Raw genomic sequence first — 21,903 nt, forward strand, 5'->3', positions numbered from 1 at the left:
TCCGTTTAGAGCTGAATATGCATAGTTAGTCTATAGCCTTTAGCCTACTGTTGCTCGTATTTTAGCGAGTTAATGCGGTTTTGCTCTTTTCTAGATATGTAACGTCTAGTCTGAAATGAACACTTCTTGAACCTTTAAAGTCGCGGATTGATTGCGTCATGACATACGTGACATAAACAATAGTTTGAATGAGTCAACTGTTATTACCAACTTCATGTTCTAAGTACAAACAAAAGACAAAGGAACATTAAACTAAAATACCACCTTTATCTTTAAGTTACTATCTGCTTGGATATAATGTGGCTGACAATATAGATGGCGTTATTAAAAATCCCGTGAAAGGGATACATTTCTAGCAAGCTAACAGTTAGCCGCGTAACTTACAGTCGACAGGCAATAATAGGCGAGGCGGGGTATGCAATCAAACCTGACAGGACTTTACTGTCACTAAATAGTTTGTTTTGTACGCCTAAGACGGATAGTGTGTTCCAGTAAGCCTAACTTGCATTATGATATGACCATCAAATACTGCATGCAAGGTCGGCACAAACAAGGGAGGTGCCCCGACTCGAAGGTAAGGGGTAAACAAACTGGGGTGTCGTCTTTTTTAAAGATAAGGATAGCGTTAACCGTTTAAGCAGGTGGTTGGCTTCCATTGTTTTTATGTCAGCTGTTTTGGACTTTGCTCGAGCTACGTGGAACCGCTTTGGGGTAGAAATGTAGTTAACTTAGCATATTTCTTTATTCTAAGCTGAAATAGGAAGAAAGCACCGTCGAGTCTGTAACGAGACGTGCTGGGTTGGTATTGGGATTATCGCGGGTTGATAACTCGGTGATGGAGGAGATCGAGGGTAAAGGCGAGACGGGGAGTAGTGGTGGCCGGGAGACGGCATCCAGCGCCGGGGAGTCAGATAGCGATGGCATCGCTCATCTGGATCAGATGCGGTAAGGATGTACCTCTACTTAGTATTCAGTAGTTAGATTTGGTATACACTTTAGTTTTAATGAAGGATGGGCTACTGTGGGACGCTGAAATGTAATGTATGTTTTCCTGTACGCTATGGCGTTTGCCAATCCGGTGTGTGTGTGTGTGTGTGTTCTGTAGGCTGTGTGTGGGCTCTGGGTGCTCCAGGCCCGAGAGTCCCTCTCCTTGCAGTGATGGGATTGGTTTACTCTCGTTGCCATGGGAGATGGTGACCCGGATCGCCTCCCACTTACCTGCCCAGTGCATCATCAACGTCCTGCCACAGGTGAGAATCGCAGTCACTGGAGGTTGCCGCAGCGACAGGATGGCAGTGTGGTACAGTTAATGAAAGCCTTGTGGCCTTAGCGCTGGGATGCAGCGTTGTTATGACATTCTAAACCGGTCTCTCTCCGTTGCTATCACCTCTGTTGTCATGAAGTGTGTTGAGCAGTTAGTTCTAGATCATATTACATCCTCCCTGTCTTCTACATGAGATCCACTCCAGTTTGCCTATAGGCCAAACAGGTCCACAGACGATGCGATAGCTTTTGCTTTGAACACTGCTCTCTCTCACCTGGATAAGAAAAACACCTATGTACGGGTGCTCTTCATCGACTACAACTCTGCTTTTCACATCATAGTTCCATCCAGACTCATGAAACTGAGAGACCTGAACATCAGTTCCTCCCTGTGCAGTTGGATCCTTGACTTCCTGACCGACAGGCCACAGAAAGACCGAGTTGGCTCTTGAGCATAAAAAATGGTCCAGTAGCGAAGGCGTGCTGAGTGAGGTTGATGATGTCGTTTTAAACAGCTCTCTCTCTCTCCCTCCCTCTCTCTCCCCCTCTCCCCAGGTGTGCCGTGTGCTAGGTGAGGTTGATGATGTCGTTTTAAACAGCTCTCTCTCTCTCTCTCCCTCCCTCTCTCTCCCCCTCTCCCCAGGTGTGCCGTGTGCTAGGTGAGGTTGGCGAGGACGCGTCGGCGTGGCAACACAGAGCCCAGCGCCTGGTGGGGGGCGCGGCCTCCTTCCCCGTGGGGCCCAGGGACCAGCTGGACTGGGCAGCGGCCTGCCTGGAGATGGAGCAGCTCCTCGGCCTCTGGAGCAGCCTGGGGGAGCGGGGGAGCACCACGGAGGAGGAGAGAGGAGGCGCAGGAGGAGGAGGAGGAGGCGCAGCAGGAGGAGGAGAGAGGAATGTGCCGGAGGGGCGGGAGGGAGCGAGGGAGGAGGAGGAGGTGCAGGCTGCAGAGGAGAGGAGAGGAGGAGAAGAAGAAGAGGAGGAGGAACAACAGAGAGGAGAGGAGGAGGGAAGGAGGCAGCCTGAAGGAGCAGCAGGAGAGGAAAGAGCAGGAGTGGAGGCACAGAGAGGAGAGGAGGAGGTGAGGAGGCAGCCTGAAGGAGGAGGAGGAGGAGGAGGAGTGGAGGAGAGAGCAGGAGAGGAGAGACGCCAGCAGGAGGAGCAGGGAGGAAGAGCAGGAGTGGAGGCACAGAGAGGAGAGGAGGAGGTGAGGAGGCAGCCTGAGGGAGGAGGAGGAGGAGTGGAGGAGAGAGACGTGGTGGAGATGGAGGTGGAGCGGCGAGAGGAGGTGCATGAGGAGGAGGAGGACTCACTGCCCTCTCTGGAGCGCTTCTCGCTGCCCCCGGGGCACATCGCCGACGTCCACTCCGTGCTGCTGTTCGGGGGCCAGGGGGCGCTATGCGCCACGGGATCTCGCGACCGCAATGTCAACCTGTGGGACCTGCGGGCCGAGCCCGAGGGGTCAGGGTTGGGGTCGGGGTCAAGGGTGGGGTCAGGGTCGGGGTCAGGGGGCTCGCGGGGTCGTTTGCTGCACACGCTGGGAGCGTCGGGTGGGGCGGGGGCCCACAGCGGGTGGGTGTGGTGCCTGGCACAGCGCGAGGGGCTACTGGCATCCGGCGCGTTCGACAGCACCATACGGCTCTGGGACCTCGCCGCCAGCGGAGCGCCCAGGGGAGTGATCACCGGCCGCGCGCCCGTCATCTGTCTCTCATGGCAACCGGACGCGCTGCTCGCCGGCTCTCACGACAAGAAGATCAGAGTCTACGACCACAGAGGTGTGTGTGCGTGTGTGTACGATCATTAGCTTTTTTGTCAACTCATTTTGTGCTATGGAGTCTGTGATGACCTCATCTTAAAGTGTGTGTGTGTGTGTGTGTGTGTGATCTAGCATCACAGCCCCTGGTGAAGACTCTGCAGCTCCACAACAGTGCGGTGTTGAGCATGGAGGCTAACGAGCGCTACATCATCTCTGGAGGAAAAGACAACACCATCGCCCTGTACGATAGACGCGCCGCTAAACTACTCAACAAGGTCACGGTAAGCACGCACGCATGCACGAACAAACGCTGCAGCATCTCTGGAGGAAAAGACAACACCATCGCCCTGTATGACAGCTAAACTAAACAATACACACACTCTCACAAGCGCTATATCTTAACGTAAACACACACGCACGCTCCCAGTCAGCAAAGTGTAGCACAAACTGAGTATTTAACTGCTACCTGTAGATGATGTCTCAGTTTAACCCTTAAAGGATTACCGTCACACCGGTTGTGACGGGAATGTTGGGAAACAAACGTTCTAAAGAATATCTGGGTTCATTGAATTCAACATAGAATTTTAGAACCTTCAATTGTTGCGGAACTTAGAATGTTCAAAAACCTAAACTTAAAAGTAGAGAAGTCTTATTCGTTTGTGTCACATGACGTCACTGTAGCTTTGCGCCGCCATCTTTACGACCGATTTGCGCCGCTTAGCCGCTCAGTGGTCACACAACAGCTAACTCTGACAGCTAACAGCTGATAACCCACCACAAACTGCTCCCATAAAGTCACAATCGCCTCGTTTCCCTTCCCTTCATGTTCTTTCAATGAGTATAAACCATGGACTGTATAAAATACGTATAAACACATCTTACATTAAAGAACATTATTCAGATTAATGACAGCTAGCTGTGAGCTAAATGACACTAAAATGAGTGGTAGCTTGCTAGCTGTTAGCCACTTAGCTAACAACTCGCTACTACATGTACCTAGTCAGAGTAAACTACCACCAAAATCATATATTTGAATTGTTTTTACATAATACTTACGTTTCCCATGATTAAATATAAATCCTTGGTGGCCAGGTGCCGCACTTTCACGTTTTTGACCCATCCAGTCACACAGCATATTGATAGGCATCAGTAGGTGAGAGCCGGGACAGTTGAAACACTTTAATTAAACGTAAACAAAAGCGTTCAGGAATTATTAGGCTACAGTGAAAGTGGGACGTGCGTGTGTCATTCGTCCCTTCTGGTCGGGACAGTTGAAACAACATAAGGGGACGAATGAACATACAGTTTAAGCGATGTAAAGGTCCCAGAACTTCAACATTTTTACTACATATCATGAATGGTAGGCTACTCCCAATAGGTGTTATTATGACCGCCGCGCAGCGAAGCGGCGGTCGTATAGGTTTAGTCAGATTTTTTTTTTTTTTTTCTTTTTTTTCTTTTTCGCATGCCCAAATTTCCGTCAATGATTCCCGGGACACTGAAAGACCGGGGTACACGAAACTTGGTGGGCATGTAACCCCACATGGATAGCATGGAACCATCGTTTTTCGTTTTGATCTGTAGCCCCCCCGCTGGACTGGACCCCCCGAAAGGAGGGTAGGGCAGACACAGTTTTCTGTGAATATCTCGAAAACCGTAGGGTTTAGGAGGACCATTTTTTTTTTGTATGTTGATCTCAAGGGGCCATGTCAACCCATTCCATAACCACTCATTTCATGTATAGCGCCACCTAGTTAAACACAAAAAAGTAAAAATGAGGTGTTATAATTGAAGGTATCTGACCTAACATAGTCAAAACTGCACGAAATTGGAAGTGTAGGATCATTACACCCTCTGTATGCATGCCAAGTTTTGTGGAATTCCGTTCATGGGGGGCCACACAATAAATTAATTTATGTTACTATACACCAACTGGCCTGTAGGTGGCCGGAGACAGTTTTCTGTGAATATCTCGAGAACCGTAGGGCCTAGGAGGTCCACCTTTTTTATGTATGTTGGTCTTAAGGGGGTATGTCAACCCATCCCATTACCACTTATTTCATGTATAGCGCCACCTAGTTAAAAATTAAAAAGCAAAAAATTAGGTGTTTTCATCACAATATCTCTGGCTGACAAGGTCAAAACTGCACGAAATTAAAAGTGTAGGATCATTATGACACCCTCCGAATGCATGCCAAGTTTTGTGTACTTTCGTTCATGGGGGGCCTTACAATAAAATAATTTATGTGTACATTTAGTGACGTACACCAACAAGGATTCCCGGGACACTGAAAGACCGGGGTACACAAAACTTGGTGGGCATGTACCCCCACATGGATAGCATGGAACCATCATTTTTCGTTTTGATCTGTAGCCCCCCCGCTGGACTGGACCCCCCGAAAGGAGGGTAGGGCAGACACAGTTCTCTGTGAATATCTTGAGAACTGTAGGGCCTAGGATGACCAATTTTTTCCGTATGTTTGCCTCCAGGGGTCATGTTAACCCATTCCATGTGCACACATGTGCATAAACAGATACACACGCACACACATACATTTTGTTGGATTCACGATCGTTTTGCGTTGTGTTTTAGTTCTGATGTCTGTACTGAAGATGGTCAATAAAGCTTGACGGCTGGATCAGGATCGGTGATTAAAAGAATTTATTGTAGATGGTACAACACTCACTAACCGAGCACAGGCTAAGTCTCAAACAGTAAAACTGCACAGAGTCTAACAGGTGTGGTAGTTAGTAGAAGCGGGCTGCTGCTGAGCGTCTTGGCATAAGATGCTCCCCGAGTCGCTTCCTCGATCCGTCTCGAAGTCCAAACCTGAGACAAAGCCTGTTATACTAAAATCATATCAACGTAAATCATGCCAACGTGGAAGGTACCAGCCATAGCTCAAAAATAATAGGAAAAGTACTAGCCCTGAAAACAGAATAACAAGGTGATATCTCATTCTGCCCATGCTATGACTACGGCCAGGAACATGGCAGTCTGACCTGTTGATGGTAAATCCTATGTGCAGACACAAACAATGGCATGTACCTCTCCACGTCTCTACTACACACAAAAAGTAACACAAAAGTAACACAGATGAACACATCAGAATATATACAGAAATACCCCAGATTTCTACAATTTACAGTAATCATACGTATGACACATACTCACACAGTAGACATATGTACGCATGCATGCACATGCACAAACACACATACGCAGGCAAACACACAAGCACGCACATACACACACACACACACACACACACACACACACACACCCACACACATAAACATAAACTTGTACACGCACACATGCACACAATTCAAGAATTTTTCCCGTCATCTACTTCCTGAATTTTTGGTCATTGATACCCGGGAAATTTGGTGGGTATGTAGCCCCACTAGACTTTTACGGAAAAATTTCATTTCGTCCCCGGGGACCAACACCACAACCCCCGCCCCCCCCCCCCCCCCCCCCCCCTCCCCGTGCTGGGCCCCCCGAACCGCAAAAAAAACAGTTTTTCCTAAATAACTACCTGAACCGTGGCACTGAGGATGAAGAATCTTTTATGGTATGTTGGTCTCAAGGGCCCACATCAACCTGGCTCATAATCACTCATTTGTGATTTGCACCCCCACCCCCCCGGTAAAAAATGAAAATGCAATATTATTCTGCTTTAATCGCCCCTATCTTCAGTTAAGATGTTCAGAACTGCACCAAATTTTATGTGTATGATTGACCTGGCATTCTCTGGGGGTATGCCCAGTTTCGTAGAATTTCATCCATGGGGGGGTCTAAAAAAATTAGGTTATGTGTACATTTAGTGACTGTACACTCATTGGCCTGTAAATGGCGGTGCACACATATACACATGCACACACACAGGCACCCACATACTATCGGTATTAGAACGGCCGATACATAATTACAAATTCAGTAGGATTAAAAGAAAGCCAAAATAAATATTCATCATCATCATCATGGCTGCATTTTCTGTATTGGCGATAAGTAGTCATTTGTCCACTAGATGGCGCATCGTTGCAGTGAGACGTAATTTTGTTGGAAGTTAAAAGTGGGTTGGAAAAACAATCCGCTTCCTACAAGGACTGTAATTTACCGCAGCGAACATCTAATAAGGATAGGACGATGTTCACATGAAGTGTAATTCCCATTTCTTCTTGAAGCCGAAATAAATCTGAGGATGTTTATCGGACATGCTTGGTTTTTACTGCAGGTACGTTAATCTTGTAATAAGGACCTAGGTAATGTTACCGTTAGCGTTGGTTGAGTGATGGAGGCCCATTTGATTGATTGCATTTGTAGAAAACTATAAATGCGGTTATACCAAGCAAATTGATAGCAGCACTGTTTGTATCTTTCGACTGTCATTTATTGCACGTGCTACAAAATCATTCTGTGCAATGGAAGATTTACCAACGTTACACCGGTCTGATACAGTTTTGCCTATACATGCGTGAGACTGAGACGCCTGTTTATTTTGTTTTAAGTGCGTGCAGGGTGTGAGAGGGGAATCGATGTGCTTTGATTCCAGCTTGGTAGTTGTAGTCTGAAATGAAAAAGCACGTGTGTGTGAAGTATCCAAACAATGACACCTTAATTTCATTATGGCTGCTTTAGCAACACACCTTAAGCTACTGTGTAGTGGGTCCCATTTAGAAGTGGCTAGGCCTACTTCATTCGCGCTTTCCTTGACTCATGGAGCTGCGTGAATGTTATTACAACTTTTCGCCACGATATGGCAGTTTAAGTCCGCTTGATACTGTAAGGCGTAAACCATTGGTTTCCAAAGGAGATTTTATTTGTGTCGCCAGCATAGCCTATTGACAATTTATGTTGTAAATAGGCCTACCTTATAGCCTAATCCTACCTGTAGCTTAGGGAAGCTAACAGCTTTCTATTAGGATCTAGTTTGTTAGTTACCGTTTTGTCATAACTCCCTGATGCATTTTTGCATTTAGAATAGCCAGAGCGTAGATATCTCAATCGGAAAATTAAACAATATCGGGTGCCTATGGACTAGGCTGGGTGAACCCAGCCTGATCTGCCCGCTATTTATTTTTTGATTTCTTAAAAGATTGAGCTTGGTCTGATGAAAGCCAGACTAGCCATGGACCTCAGTTACACAATGCAAGGGAACATGAATCAGCCTATATTTGCACGGACAAAAGCTCTTCAACTTTGGCCCGTTAAAATGTGTATGAACAGTCTAGCGACGCATTTCATCAAGGCCCATTTGGACATGTCAGTTATTTGCACCACTGGTTAGATGTAAAACAGCATTTCGTTTCAGACTACTGTTACTTAATTTGTGCATTAACAATAACGTTTCAGACTACTGTTACTTAATTTGTGCATTAACAATAAAGTATTACATGAACTAAAGATGACTAAAATCTTATGTAGAAGAAGAAACATTCACAAAAAATCCATCCATCCAAAAATGACCTTTGTTTTTGATAGCTGTTGAAAACGGCATGGAACTGACAGAGATGTTTTTGTTTATAAATACATAAAAAATAAATAAATAAATAACATTATGCTGATACCTTTTGCTTTTCCCAAATACAATGTAGCCTACAGGTGTAAGTGACCTTTCATCAATCCAGTTGCAATGGATGAACTGTGATGAACTGCCCTACTTGTGATTGTTTAGAGATGTTAAAGGTTTTATAACAATGCTACATCTTCTTTGGCTATTCTACAATCTATTCATCTTTTCAGCACCAGTAGGCTACTTTCTGTGCAGCCGCACACACACACTCAGGCATGCCAAACAAGCATACACAAAAGTTTCAAGAGTGGGGGATGGAGTAAAATATGGAGACAAATTGAAGTGTGATTTATTTTCGCGGAACGGATGTACAGGACTGAGCGGCGGTCATATTTTGTACCGCTATGCGGTACATCTAGTTTTAGATAGATTGTTGCAGGGCTATACGTCTTCTGCATGTCTGATAACATTGCCATCATCGTGAAGCGTGTATGAAGCGGTTTTTGAAATATCATGCCCTGTGGATGATTCTGCCATGTTTATAGCTAGAACGGTAAGCTTTCCCATTTATATCATGTTTATATTGTTGAAAATGTCGTTTCACTAGGTTTTTAGGTGGGTTAGGCCACTGCACATCCATTTAGTAGGTTTAACGACCCACCGGCCGTCAGTCTCCATAGGATAACATGGGAAAACTCAACCCCCTACCTGGTGGGCCCAAATGTATTTTCATCTTCCTAAAACTGTTTTTCTATGTCTCACCTCCATAAATGATTGTTTACACAGATATTTGTGCATTTAATTAAATACATGGAGTTACAGCCTCATCCGACAAAGACATATGTCACTATAGCTTGTTTTGCTTTCCATGTAAACAAGCATGCGATATGAAAGTCTGAGATTGTGGAGAACACTAAATGGTCTACTGAATAAGCATTAAGTTAAACCTTTAAATGAAAAAAAACTCATTAATAATCAAAAAAATGTAACCGCTAATGAAGTTTACTTTTGCGCATCAAAACTCGTTTATAACTCCGTGATACAATGACATAGCAGGAAGATATTTGGCTGATAAAAGGTTAACATGCTCTATGTTTTGACCGAAGGACGTCTGTCCATCGTCATTAGCCTATACACTCGGAGAGAAAACTGGAATGTTTCATTCGTCCCGTGTTTCAATCGTCCAGGCTCTCCCCTACTCTTGAATGCCTTCAAGCTATCCCCACTGTACGGGGAGGGGTTATTAAGGTAGATGTATATATCGTGGAAAGCCAATTGGGGCAAGCCTGGGGCAGATAATAAGGGGCAAAAGAAATCTGGGGGTAACAAATAACAAATTGACATTTTCTCCACATATCTCTCTCTCTCACACATTCAAGTGTGCAGTGTGGGCGGCCATACTGGGCGAGATGGGTCATAAATATGGCGGCGTTCTATTCGATAGTGACGTAGGTGGCACCTATGAATTAGACAGAAAGAGCTCACAAACTCAATAACTCTCTCCAGGGCTCGAAATTAACGATGTCCCGATGTCCCGGGGACCATAAAAAATGCTTCCGGGACACAATAGAATGATGTCTGGGACAACTCTGGGACAGTAGAAAAAATGGCAAAGCAAATTTCAAAATAGGTACTTTTTTCCTAAACTGTTCACATGGGAATCTAAACGTATCTTTCTCGTCTGGATAAAATGATACAACATTTGACCTGGCGTAACGGACAGCTGGCAAAAGCAGCGTCAGCCAGCTGATCTGTAAATAAGTGGTTTTGTAGCCTACACGCAGCCTTACAACACTGTTTAGGCTACTGCTCTTCAAATCATGGTAGGCTACAATGTTATTTTTGGTACAAATATAGTAAGATACCCAAATGGGCTGGGTGCTTGCGTTTCCTTAGGAATCCGCCATTTAATTGGTTAAATGAATATTAAGTGACGGCGGTAGGCCTAATGGGTCACTTTCCGATATAGAGGTTAACTTACCTAACTAGCAGGCAGGTAAATGGCATTTGTTTTCATGACAGACGAGATGACAGTCCTCTCTGACTAAAACGCTGCGTGTTTTCTGTCAGTGACAGACAAACGTCACCAATATCATGCTGAGCTAAATAGCCTACTGCAACTGCGATTTGACAAAACGATAGTGTTGCAAGGTAGCCTATAACAATGATAACAGTTATTTAAGTTAGCATTTGACATTTCGCTGTGGCAGTTCTAAGGCTAGGGGTGTCCAAACTGCGGCCCGCCACGCACTTTAATCCGGCCCGCCGAGCATTTATTAGTTTATCATAGATCCGGCCCGCCACGCACTTTAATCTGGCCTGCCGAGCATTTAGGTTATCATAGACCGCTCGCTATGTTTTCCATCAATAGACGACGTTGTGGCTACTGCAAACTGCTTTACACTCTTCTTAGAGAACGTTTACAATGTCAAAACAGCTTGTTACATCGGGATAGTTGCAGCAGATCTAACTCCGCTTTGCTACTTTATTTAATTGGGAACGCATTTGAGTGTGCACAAGAGGGTGAGAGCACGGCAGGAGAGTAGCCGGACAGCTTCGTGGTAATTTCCCACGCTAATTGTTTTCACTGAGATCTGTGGCCATGACATCACACCAAACTGACATTGAAATTAAAGACACGTGAAAATAGATTATTGACGTAATGTTTTACAACCCTTGTCAGTCAAAACGATGGACAATGAGAACGTCTAGTGCAACCTCAAAAAAGAGCCAAAAGCGCAATCTCTGAAAATGAGTGTTGTGTGAAACAGCAGATGATTAATGTTAATAAAATGGTGTTTAATAAATTGTTCAGATCTGACATGGTGGACCAGAACGAGTTAATTAAGTGATGCAAGTTACTGATTATTATGCTGTTTATTATGTAGAATGGGAAAAAAACAAGAACTTGAATTTGGGACACTGGTGGTTAAGTCCGGGACAGTGCCAAGTAGAATTCGGGACAGCTTCGGGACACTGAGAAAAAAAGTTAATTTCGAGCCCTGACTCTCTCGTTCTTTTTCTCTCTCTCCCTCCCTTCCTCTCCCTCTCTCTCTCTCTCCCTCTCTCTCCCTCCCTCTCTCCTCTCTCTCTCTCCCTCCCTTCCTCTCCCTCTCTCCTCTCTCTCTCTCTCTCGCCCTCTCTCTCCCTCTCTCTCTCCCTCCATTCCTCTCCCTCTCTCTCTCTCCCTATCTCTCCCTCCCTCTCTCCTTTCCCCCTCTCTCTCTCTCTCTCTCTCTCTCTCTCTCTCTCTCTCTTCCTCCCTCTCTCCCCCAGCTGGGTTCGTTCCTGTTGTCCATGTCCTGCTGTGGTCAGGAGGTGTGGGCAGGTGATAACGTGGGCCAGATACACACCTTCTCCCTGCAGCACGGAGTCCTGCGTCCAATCGGCCGGTTCGATGTGGGACACACACACCTGGTCACCGGCATACACTACTCACCTGGGAGTCTATACACCTGCTCATCAGACCGCACCATACGGGTACACACACAAGCACGCACACATGCACGCACGCACACACACACACAGATGATTGTTAGACACCCGTGTTCATGTCTCCTCTGCAGGTGCATCTCCCTAGCGCCCCCCCAAGGACAGTGTGCACACTGCAGAACCCAACGCCAGTGAACGGGGTGAGTCTGTGGAAATAGCTTTAGGTGTGTGTGTGTGTGTGTGTAGAGGAATGAGTTGTTTTTATTGACTTTTAGAGGGACAGATGAAATGTGCCTATTTCAATTAACAATGTATATACCTCCCCCCCTCTCTCCCCTCCATTAACATATCTACCCCCCCCCCTTCTCTCTCGCTCACCCCCCCCCCTCCCCCCCCTCTCTGTAGCTGAGTGTGGAGGCCCCTATATTAACATGTCTATCTCATCTCTTCTCTTCTCTGTAGCTGAGTGTGGAGGCCCCTATATTAACATGTCTATCTCATCTCATCTCTTCTCTGTAGCTGAGTGTGGAGGCCCCTATATTAACATGTCTATCTCATCTCATCTCATCTCTTCTCTGTAGCTGAGTGAGGAGGCCCCTATATTAACATGTCTATCTCATCTCATCTCATCTCTTCTCTGTAGCTGAGTGAGGAGGCCCCTATATTAACATGTCTATCTCATCTCATCTCTTCTCTGTAGCTGAGTGTGGAGGCCCCTATATTAACATGTCTATCTCATCTCATCTCATCTCTTCTCTGTAGCTGAGTGAGGAGGCCCCTATATTAACATGTCTATCTCATCTCATCTCTTCTCTGTAGCTGAGTGAGGAGGCCCCTATATTAACATGTCTATCTCATCTCATCTCTTCTCTGTAGCTGAGTGAGGAGGCCCCTATATTAACATGTCTATCTCATCTCATCTCTTCTCTTCTCTGTAGCTGAGTGTGGAGGCCCCTATATTAACATGTCTATCTCATCTCATCTCTTCTCTGTAGCTGAGTGAGGAGGCCCCTATATTAACATGTCTATCTCATCTCATCTCTTCTCTGTAGCTGAGTGAGGAGGCCCCTATATTAACATGTCTATCTCATCTCATCTCTTCTCTGTAGCTGAGTGAGGAGGCCCCTATATTAACATGTCTATCTCATCTCATCTCTTCTCTTCTCTGTAGCTGAGTGTGGAGGCCCCTATATTAACATGTCTATCTCATCTCATCTCTTCTCTGTAGCTGAGTGAGGAGGCCCCTATATTAACATGTCTATCTCATCTCTTCTCTTCTCTGTAGCTGAGTGTGGAGGCCCCTATATTAACATGTCTATCTCATCTCATCTCTTCTCTGTAGCTGAGTGAGGAGGCCCCTATATTAACATGTCTATCTCATCTCATCTCATCTCTTCTCTGTAGCTGAGTGTGGAGGCCCCTATATTAACATGTCTATCTCATCTCATCTCTTCTCTTCTCTGTAGCTGAGTGTGGAGGCCCCTATATTAACATGTCTATCTCATCTCATCTCTTCTCTTCTCTGTAGCTGAGTGAGGAGGCCCCTATATTAACATGTCTATCTCATCTCATCTCATCTCTTCTCTGTAGCTGAGTGAGGAGGCCCCTATATTAACATGTCTATCTCATCTCATCTCTTCTCTGTAGCTGAGTGTGGAGGCCCCTATATTAACATGTCTATCTCATCTCATCTCTTCTCTGTAGCTGAGTGAGGAGGCCCCTATATTAACATGTCTATCTCATCTCATCTCTTCTCTGTAGCTGAGTGAGGAGGCCCCTATATTAACATGTCTATCTCATCTCATCTCTTCTCTGTAGCTGAGTGAGGAGGCCCCTATATTAACATGTCTATCTCATCTCATCTCTTCTCTTCTCTGTAGCTGAGTGTGGAGGCCCCTATATTAACATGTCTATCTCATCTCATCTCTTCTCTTCTCTGTAGCTGAGTGAGGAGGCCCCTATATTAACATGTCTATCTCATCTCATCTCTTCTCTTCTCTGTAGCTGAGTGTGGAGGCCCCTATATTAACATGTCTATCTCATCTCATCTCTTCTCTTCTCTGTAGCTGAGTGTGGAGGCCCCTATATTAACATGTCTATCTCATCTCATCTCTTCTCTTCTCTGTAGCTGAGTGTGGAGGCCCCTATATTAACATGTCTATCTCATCTCATCTCTTCTCTTCTCTGTAGCTGAGTGTGGAGGCCCCTATATTAACATGTCTGTCTCATCTCATCTCTTCTCTTCTCTGTAGCTGAGTGTGGAGGCCCCTATATTAACATGACTATCTCATCTCATCTCTTCTCTGTAGCTGAGTGTGGAGGCCCCTATATTAACATGTCTGTCTCATCTCATCTCTTCTCTTCTCTGTAGCTGAGTGAGGAGGCCCCTATATTAACATGTCTGTCTCATCTCATCTCTTCTCTGTAGCTGAGTGAGGAGGCCCCTATATTAACATGTCTATCTCATCTCATCTCTTCTCTTCTCTGTAGCTGAGTGTGGAGGCCCCTATATTAACATGTCTATCTCATCTCATCTCTTCTCTGTAGCTGAGTGAGGAGGCCCCTATATTAACATGTCTATCTCATCTCATCTCTTCTCTTCTCTGTAGCTGAGTGTGGAGGCCCCTATATTAACATGTCTATCTCATCTCATCTCTTCTCTTCTCTGTAGCTGAGTGTGGAGGCCCCTATATTAACATGTCTATCTCATCTCATCTCTTCTCTTCTCTGTAGCTGAGTGAGGAGGCCCCTATATTAACATGTCTATCTCATCTCATCTCATCTCTTCTCTGTAGCTGAGTGAGGAGGCCCCTATATTAACATGTCTATCTCATCTCATCTCTTCTCTGTAGCTGAGTGTGGAGGCCCCTATATTAACATGTCTATCTCATCTCATCTCATCTCTTCTCTTCTCTGTAGCTGAGTGTGGAGGCCCCTATATTAACATGTCTATCTCATCTCATCTCTTCTCTTCTCTGTAGCTGAGTGTGGAGGCCCCTATATTAACATGTCTATCTCATCTCATCTCTTCTCTTCTCTGTAGCTGAGTGTGGAGGCCCCTATATTAACATGTCTATCTCATCTCATCTCTTCTCTTCTCTGTAGCTGAGTGTGGAGGCCCCTATATTAACATGTCTATCTCATCTCATCTCTTCTCTTCTCTGTAGCTGAGTGAGGAGGCCCCTATATTAACATGTCTATCTCATCTCATCTCTTCTCTGTAGCTGAGTGAGGAGGCCCCTATATTAACATGTCTATCTCATCTCATCTCTTCTCTGTAGCTGAGTGTGGAGGCCCCTATATTAACATGTCTATCTCATCTCATCTCATCTCTTCTCTTCTCTGTAGCTGAGTGTGGAGGCCCCTATATTAACATGTCTATCTCATCTCATCTCTTCTCTTCTCTGTAGCTGAGTGTGGAGGCCCCTATATTAACATGTCTATCTCATCTCATCTCATCTCTTCTCTGTAGCTGAGTGTGGAGGCCCCTATATTAACATGTCTATCTCATCTCATCTCTTCTCTTCTCTTCTCTGTAGCTGAGTGTGGAGGCCCCTATATTAACATGTCTATCTCATCTCATCTCTTCTCTTCTCTTCTCTGTAGCTGAGTGTGGAGGCCCCTATATTAACATGTCTATCTCATCTCATCTCTTCTCTTCTCTTCTCTGTAGCTGAGTGTGGAGGCCCCTATATTAACATGTCTATCTCATCTCATCTCTTCTCTTCTCTGTAGCTGAGTGTGGAGGCCCCTATATTAACATGTCTATCTCATCTCATCTCTTCTCTTCTCTGTAGCTGAGTGTGGAGGCCCCTATATTAACATGTCTATCTCATCTCATCTCTTCTCTTCTCTGTAGCTGAGTGAGGAGGCCCCTATATTAACATGTCTATCTCATCTCATCTCTTCTCTTCTCTGTAGCTGAGTGTGGAGGCCCCTATATTAACATGTCTATCTCATCTCATCTCTTCTCTTATCTGTAGCTGAGTGTGGAGGCCCCTATATTAACATGTCTATCTCATCTCATCTCTTCTCTTCTCTGTAGCTGAGTGTGGAGGCCCCTATATTAACATGTCTATCTCATCTCATCTCTTCTCTTCTCTGTAGCTGAGTGTGGAGGCCCCTATATTAACATGTCTGTCTCATCTCATCTCTTCTCTTCTCTGTAGCTGAGTGTGGAGGCCCCTATATTAACATGTCTATCTCATCTCATCTCTTCTCTGTAGCTGAGTGTGGAGGCCCCTATATTAACATGTCTGTCTCATCTCATCTCTTCTCTTCTCTGTAGCTGAGTGAGGAGGCCCCTATATTAACATGTCTGTCTCATCTCATCTCTTCTCTGTAGCTGAGTGAGGAGGCCCCTATATTAACATGTCTATCTCATCTCATCTCTTCTCTTCTCTGTAGCTGAGTGTGGAGGCCCCTATATTAACATGTCTATCTCATCTCATCTCTTCTCTGTAGCTGAGTGAGGAGGCCCCTATATTAACATGTCTATCTCATCTCATCTCTTCTCTTCTCTGTAGCTGAGTGTGGAGGCCCCTATATTAACATGTCTATCTCATCTCATCTCTTCTCTTCTCTGTAGCTGAGTGTGGAGGCCCCTATATTAACATGTCTATCTCATCTCATCTCTTCTCTTCTCTGTAGCTGAGTGAGGAGGCCCCTATATTAACATGTCTATCTCATCTCATCTCATCTCTTCTCTGTAGCTGAGTGAGGAGGCCCCTATATTAACATGTCTATCTCATCTCATCTCTTCTCTGTAGCTGAGTGTGGAGGCCCCTATATTAACATGTCTATCTCATCTCATCTCATCTCTTCTCTTCTCTGTAGCTGAGTGTGGAGGCCCCTATATTAACATGTCTATCTCATCTCATCTCTTCTCTTCTCTGTAGCTGAGTGTGGAGGCCCCTATATTAACATGTCTATCTCATCTCATCTCTTCTCTTCTCTGTAGCTGAGTGTGGAGGCCCCTATATTAACATGTCTATCTCATCTCATCTCTTCTCTTCTCTGTAGCTGAGTGTGGAGGCCCCTATATTAACATGTCTATCTCATCTCATCTCTTCTCTTCTCTGTAGCTGAGTGTGGAGGCCCCTATATTAACATGTCTATCTCATCTCATCTCTTCTCTTCTCTGTAGCTGAGTGAGGAGGCCCCTATATTAACATGTCTATCTCATCTCATCTCATCTCTTCTCTGTAGCTGAGTGAGGAGGCCCCTATATTAACATGTCTATCTCATCTCATCTCTTCTCTGTAGCTGAGTGTGGAGGCCCCTATATTAACATGTCTATCTCATCTCATCTCATCTCTTCTCTTCTCTGTAGCTGAGTGTGGAGGCCCCTATATTAACATGTCTATCTCATCTCATCTCTTCTCTTCTCTGTAGCTGAGTGTGGAGGCCCCTATATTAACATGTCTATCTCATCTCATCTCATCTCTTCTCTGTAGCTGAGTGTGGAGGCCCCTATATTAACATGTCTATCTCATCTCATCTCTTCTCTTCTCTGTAGCTGAGTGTGGAGGCCCCTATATTAACATGTCTATCTCATCTCATCTCTTCTCTTCTCTTCTCTGTAGCTGAGTGTGGAGGCCCCTATATTAACATGTCTATCTCATCTCATCTCTTCTCTTCTCTTCTCTGTAGCTGAGTGTGGAGGCCCCTATATTAACATGTCTATCTCATCTCATCTCTTCTCTTCTCTTCTCTGTAGCTGAGTGTGGAGGCCCCTATATTAACATGTCTATCTCATCTCATCTCATCTCTTCTCTTCTCTGTAGCTGAGTGTGGAGGCCCCTATATTAACATGTCTATCTCATCTCATCTCTTCTCTTCTCTGTAGCTGAGTGTGGAGGCCCCTATATTAACATGTCTATCTCATCTCATCTCTTCTCTTCTCTGTAGCTGAGTGTGGAGGCCCCTATATTAACATGTCTATCTCATCTCATCTCTTCTCTTCTCTGTAGCTGAGTGTGGAGGCCCCTATATTAACATGTCTATCTCATCTCATCTCATCTCTTCTCTTCTCTGTAGCTGAGTGTGGAGGCCCCTATATTAACATGTCTATCTCATCTCTTCTCTTCTCTTCTCTGTAGCTGAGTGTGGAGGCCCCTATATTAACATGTCTATCTCATCTCTTCTCTTCTCTTCTCTGTAGCTGAGTGTGGAGGCCCCTATATTAACATGTCTATCTCATCTCATCTCTTCTCTTCTCTGTAGCTGAGTGTGGAGGCCCCTATATTAACATGTCTATCTCATCTCTTCTCTTCTCTTCTCTGTAGCTGAGTGTGGAGGAGGGGGTGTTGGCCGTGGCGTCTGGTAACATGGCTGTTGCAGTGTGGAGACCCCCCCAGTGACCCACCCACCCCTTAACCAGGAGCCACAGCATGAGCTCACATGACATGGACGTGTGTGTGTGTGTGTGTGTGTGTGTGTGTGTGTGTGTGTGTGAGTGAGTGAGTTTTTGTGTCACATTGCTATTATTGAGTATGTGTTTGTGACCTTTCCTGCAGTGTGTGTGAGAGAGAGAAAGAGAGTGTTTTGTGTTAGAGTGTGAGCATTTTAACCATGAGCAGGAGCACACACACTAATGATGTTCCTGAGAAGACTGCTGTTCAGTCCATGTACAATGTATATCACATATATGTCTAATATATAGCAGATTCATATACAGCAGTGTGTGTGTGTGTGTGTGTGTGTGTGTGAGCATGTTAACCATGACCAGGACCATAAATAGCAGAGTTATATACAGCATTGTGTGTGTGTGTGTGTGCGCTATATGTATAGTGCGTATGGGTTTATGATATGTTCTATGTGGAATGTACACACGCCTATGGTTATTTCTGGCCAGACTGTCCTGAAGACTGAGGCTCTTTCGTGTGTGTGTGTGTGTGCGTGCTAAAATGAAGGAGTGATCACACACATGCCCTCATCTCCTGGTTTATGAGCTGAAATTGTGCCATCAGGGCCTGTGTGTGTGTGTGTGTGTGTTTGTGTGTGTGTGTATTTGTCTGCCTTTAGAACAGCACCTGCTGAAGGGGCGACTCTAAAGCAGATTTACACATTCACGTGAGCTTCAGGACATTGCCTCTCTTTCACACTCTTTCTTCCTCTATCACTGTCTTTCTGTCCCTCTCTCCCCCTCTCTTCCTCTCTCACTCTCTCCTCCCTCTCTTCCTCTCTTTCTCTTTCTAAGTCTCTCTCTGTCTCTCTTCCTGTCTTTCTCCCTAACTCTCTCTCTCTCTTTCTAAGTCTCTCTCTCTGTCTGTCTTTCTCCCTAAGTCTCTCAATTCAATTAAATTCAAGAAAGCTTTATTGGTATAAACGTTTCAGCAACATTATTGCCAAAGCCCTCTCTCTCTGTCTCTCTCTCCCTCTCTTTCTTTCTTTCTCTCTCTCTCTCTCTCTCTCTTTCTCTCTCTCTCTACCTCTTTCTTTCTCTCTTTCTCCCCCCCCTCTGTCTCCCCCCCCCCCCCCCCCCCCCCCCCTTAGTCTCTGCTGCACTGGGGTAGATATTCTCCATGTCTGGATTTCTGTGATGGCTGGACTTATTGTGATATAAAGTAAATTCACAATTAAATAACCTTTTTTACTTTTCTGTATTTGCTTTTGTTTTTTTATTTAATATATACAGAAACAAAGTTTTTCATGTTACATTTGTAAAAATGAGTCAAACGTGCGATGTCTGATGTTTCTTTAAATAAATTCACTATCATTCTAAGATGAGGCTCTTCTCTCTACATTGGGTGCAACCACACACAGTCTGAGGGGTTACTCAGTGTAGCCATGTTAAGCCCTGATGCATTAACCTTTAGCATGTTGATTATTCCACCTTTTTATTTGTAAATTATTCACATGTGCTCATGACCACTAGAGGGCACCCTTGGCATTGTCCGATATTTGTGTGTGTTAGTGTGAAGTGAAGCAGATCTCACTGACCCCAAGAACCATAAAAGGGTCACAACACAGCGTAGCTACGCCGTGGAGTTGACACAGAAGCATGTTACGGCCTTTAACAGAAAGCATGGCAGAAATAACATGAGTAATGTAAAGATTTCTATTAGCTGTCTTGCTTGCTGACTGTTTTGTTTCCGAGAGCAGTTGATTCTAGTAGGTGTTCTGATTACCATAGCACTTAGGGGTTCTACTGGTACTACTTCGTAGAGTAATAACATAGCACTTAGGGGTTCTACTGGTACTACTTCGTAGAGTAATAACATAGCACTTAGGGGTTCTACTGGTACTACTTCATAGAGTAATAACATAGCACTTAGGGGTTCTACTGGTACTACTTAGTAGAGTAATAAAATTCAAGTCACAAATGGCCGCCTACATAGTGACTTCTGGGCCTGCACCCATTTATTTAACCGCTGTTATGAAGACTCATGTTAAAAGACCATCATCTGGCAATATGGCACCACTAATTATATGGCAATATGGCACTAATTATATGGCAATATGGCACCACTAATTAAATGGCACCATTACCATCATCTGGCGGCAATCCATAGTGTTCTTGTTTGCAGTTCCCTAATGGTGGAACAAAGTAACAATCTGACTCACAATCAAAGTTACAGTAGAACGGAGAGTTAAAGAATTATACAGATGGTTTGATCCGCAGCACTTTCTACTCTCAATCTTCTGTGTCCTCGTCAGTTTTACTTTTACTTAAACTGTGTCTGTCATTCTATTAACATACAATCAGAGGTGTACAGTACAGCAGTTGCCGTTAAATTAAGGAAAACACCGCTTTTGCCTTTTCTTTGATCATGATTTTATTTTAGTTATTTTGTCTTTTTTATATGTACATATAATTCATATATTTCCAGCAACTTTTATGTTAAAACATTGTTCTTACCCATGGAAACAACAAGGATGAAAGGATGGGAGAGAGAGGGAGAAAAAGAGAGGAAGGGAGAGGGAGAACAAGAGAGAGAGAGATAGAGAGGGAAGAGGTATGATGTTGGCTGGATCTCCGTCTCTGTTCCGTGATGCTGGTTCAACTGGGTTCCTCTGGAAGTGTGCACAGGGCCGATTGGTCTGTGGGTTTGTGGCGTCCTGTGTTCCGCTATATCCCTGTAGCTCTCCTGGTAAAAAGAGCAGGGAGATACACCTAGATCATGGCTTTGGTTATCAGCTAGACATTCTAGAGAACTACAACAAAATCTATTTTTTTCAAGCAAGTGTAGAAATTATAATCAAATTGTGGAAACTAGGGCTGTCAAACAATTTAAAAAAACTAATTAATCTCATATTTTGAAATGTATTAATCTAGATTAATCGCAATTAAAAATAATATTTTCCCCCTAAAGACTAAAGCTTCTTAAAGGAACACGCCACCCCATGTCAGTAGTAATATATGTTCTTACCTTAACTTTCACAAGGTGAGTCATACCTCTCCCGTGTCGGTACGTGCACTCAAACGCTCTGGTGCGCGGTGCGAATGTGTTAGCATGTTGCTATGCTAGCGGGCTCAGACGTAGCCAGGCGTAGAAGTAATCAAAAACATCCACGTTTTCCCGACTTAAATACAGTTGCACGAGTAGTTGATAAAAATGTGTTTTATCTATCTTTAAACTATGTGTTTTATATATAATATCAAAACAAAATAACCCAGGCAGTCTCATCTAGGATATAGCACATGTTGAATTCAACGTCAAGTTGGTTCTATTTACGGAGGTGAATGTGTGTGTGTGTGTGTAAACATCTCGTAGATGACTCAGAAATGACATTGGAAGACGAAGGAGTGAATAGTGGCAAGAGGCAACAAGGCTGACAAGGGCCCGACGCTATTGTAAAGCAATTTACAAAAGATTCACTGAACAAAAATGCTGATGTGGTACATGAAAATTTAGCTAAAAATGTGGAAAATGCAAAGCAAACAAGCATTTTGGACGATATATTGGCACAAGCTGGCAGAATAGACAGACC

The 21,903-nt window shown here is 44.6% G+C and overlaps 1 protein-coding gene across 1 annotated transcript; it reads left to right on the forward strand.

Moving 5' to 3' along the window:
- Window positions 1–75: 75 nt before the first annotated feature.
- Window positions 76–19,184, forward strand: fbxw9 (F-box and WD repeat domain containing 9). Its single transcript, XM_042083975.1, has 8 exons — window positions 76–945; window positions 1,106–1,250; window positions 1,907–2,158; window positions 2,459–3,035; window positions 3,149–3,297; window positions 11,812–12,015; window positions 12,102–12,167; window positions 18,255–19,184. Exons 1-8 carry the CDS (start codon window positions 836–838, stop codon window positions 18,327–18,329), a joined length of 1,578 nt encoding a protein of 525 aa, XP_041939909.1. The 5' UTR covers window positions 76–835; the 3' UTR covers window positions 18,330–19,184.
- The last annotated feature ends 2,719 nt before the right edge of the window (window positions 19,185–21,903 follow it).

This window comes from Alosa sapidissima, chromosome 24 (assembly GCF_018492685.1).
Source record: "Alosa sapidissima isolate fAloSap1 chromosome 24, fAloSap1.pri, whole genome shotgun sequence".
Taxonomy (NCBI): Eukaryota; Metazoa; Chordata; class Actinopteri; order Clupeiformes; family Clupeidae; genus Alosa; species Alosa sapidissima.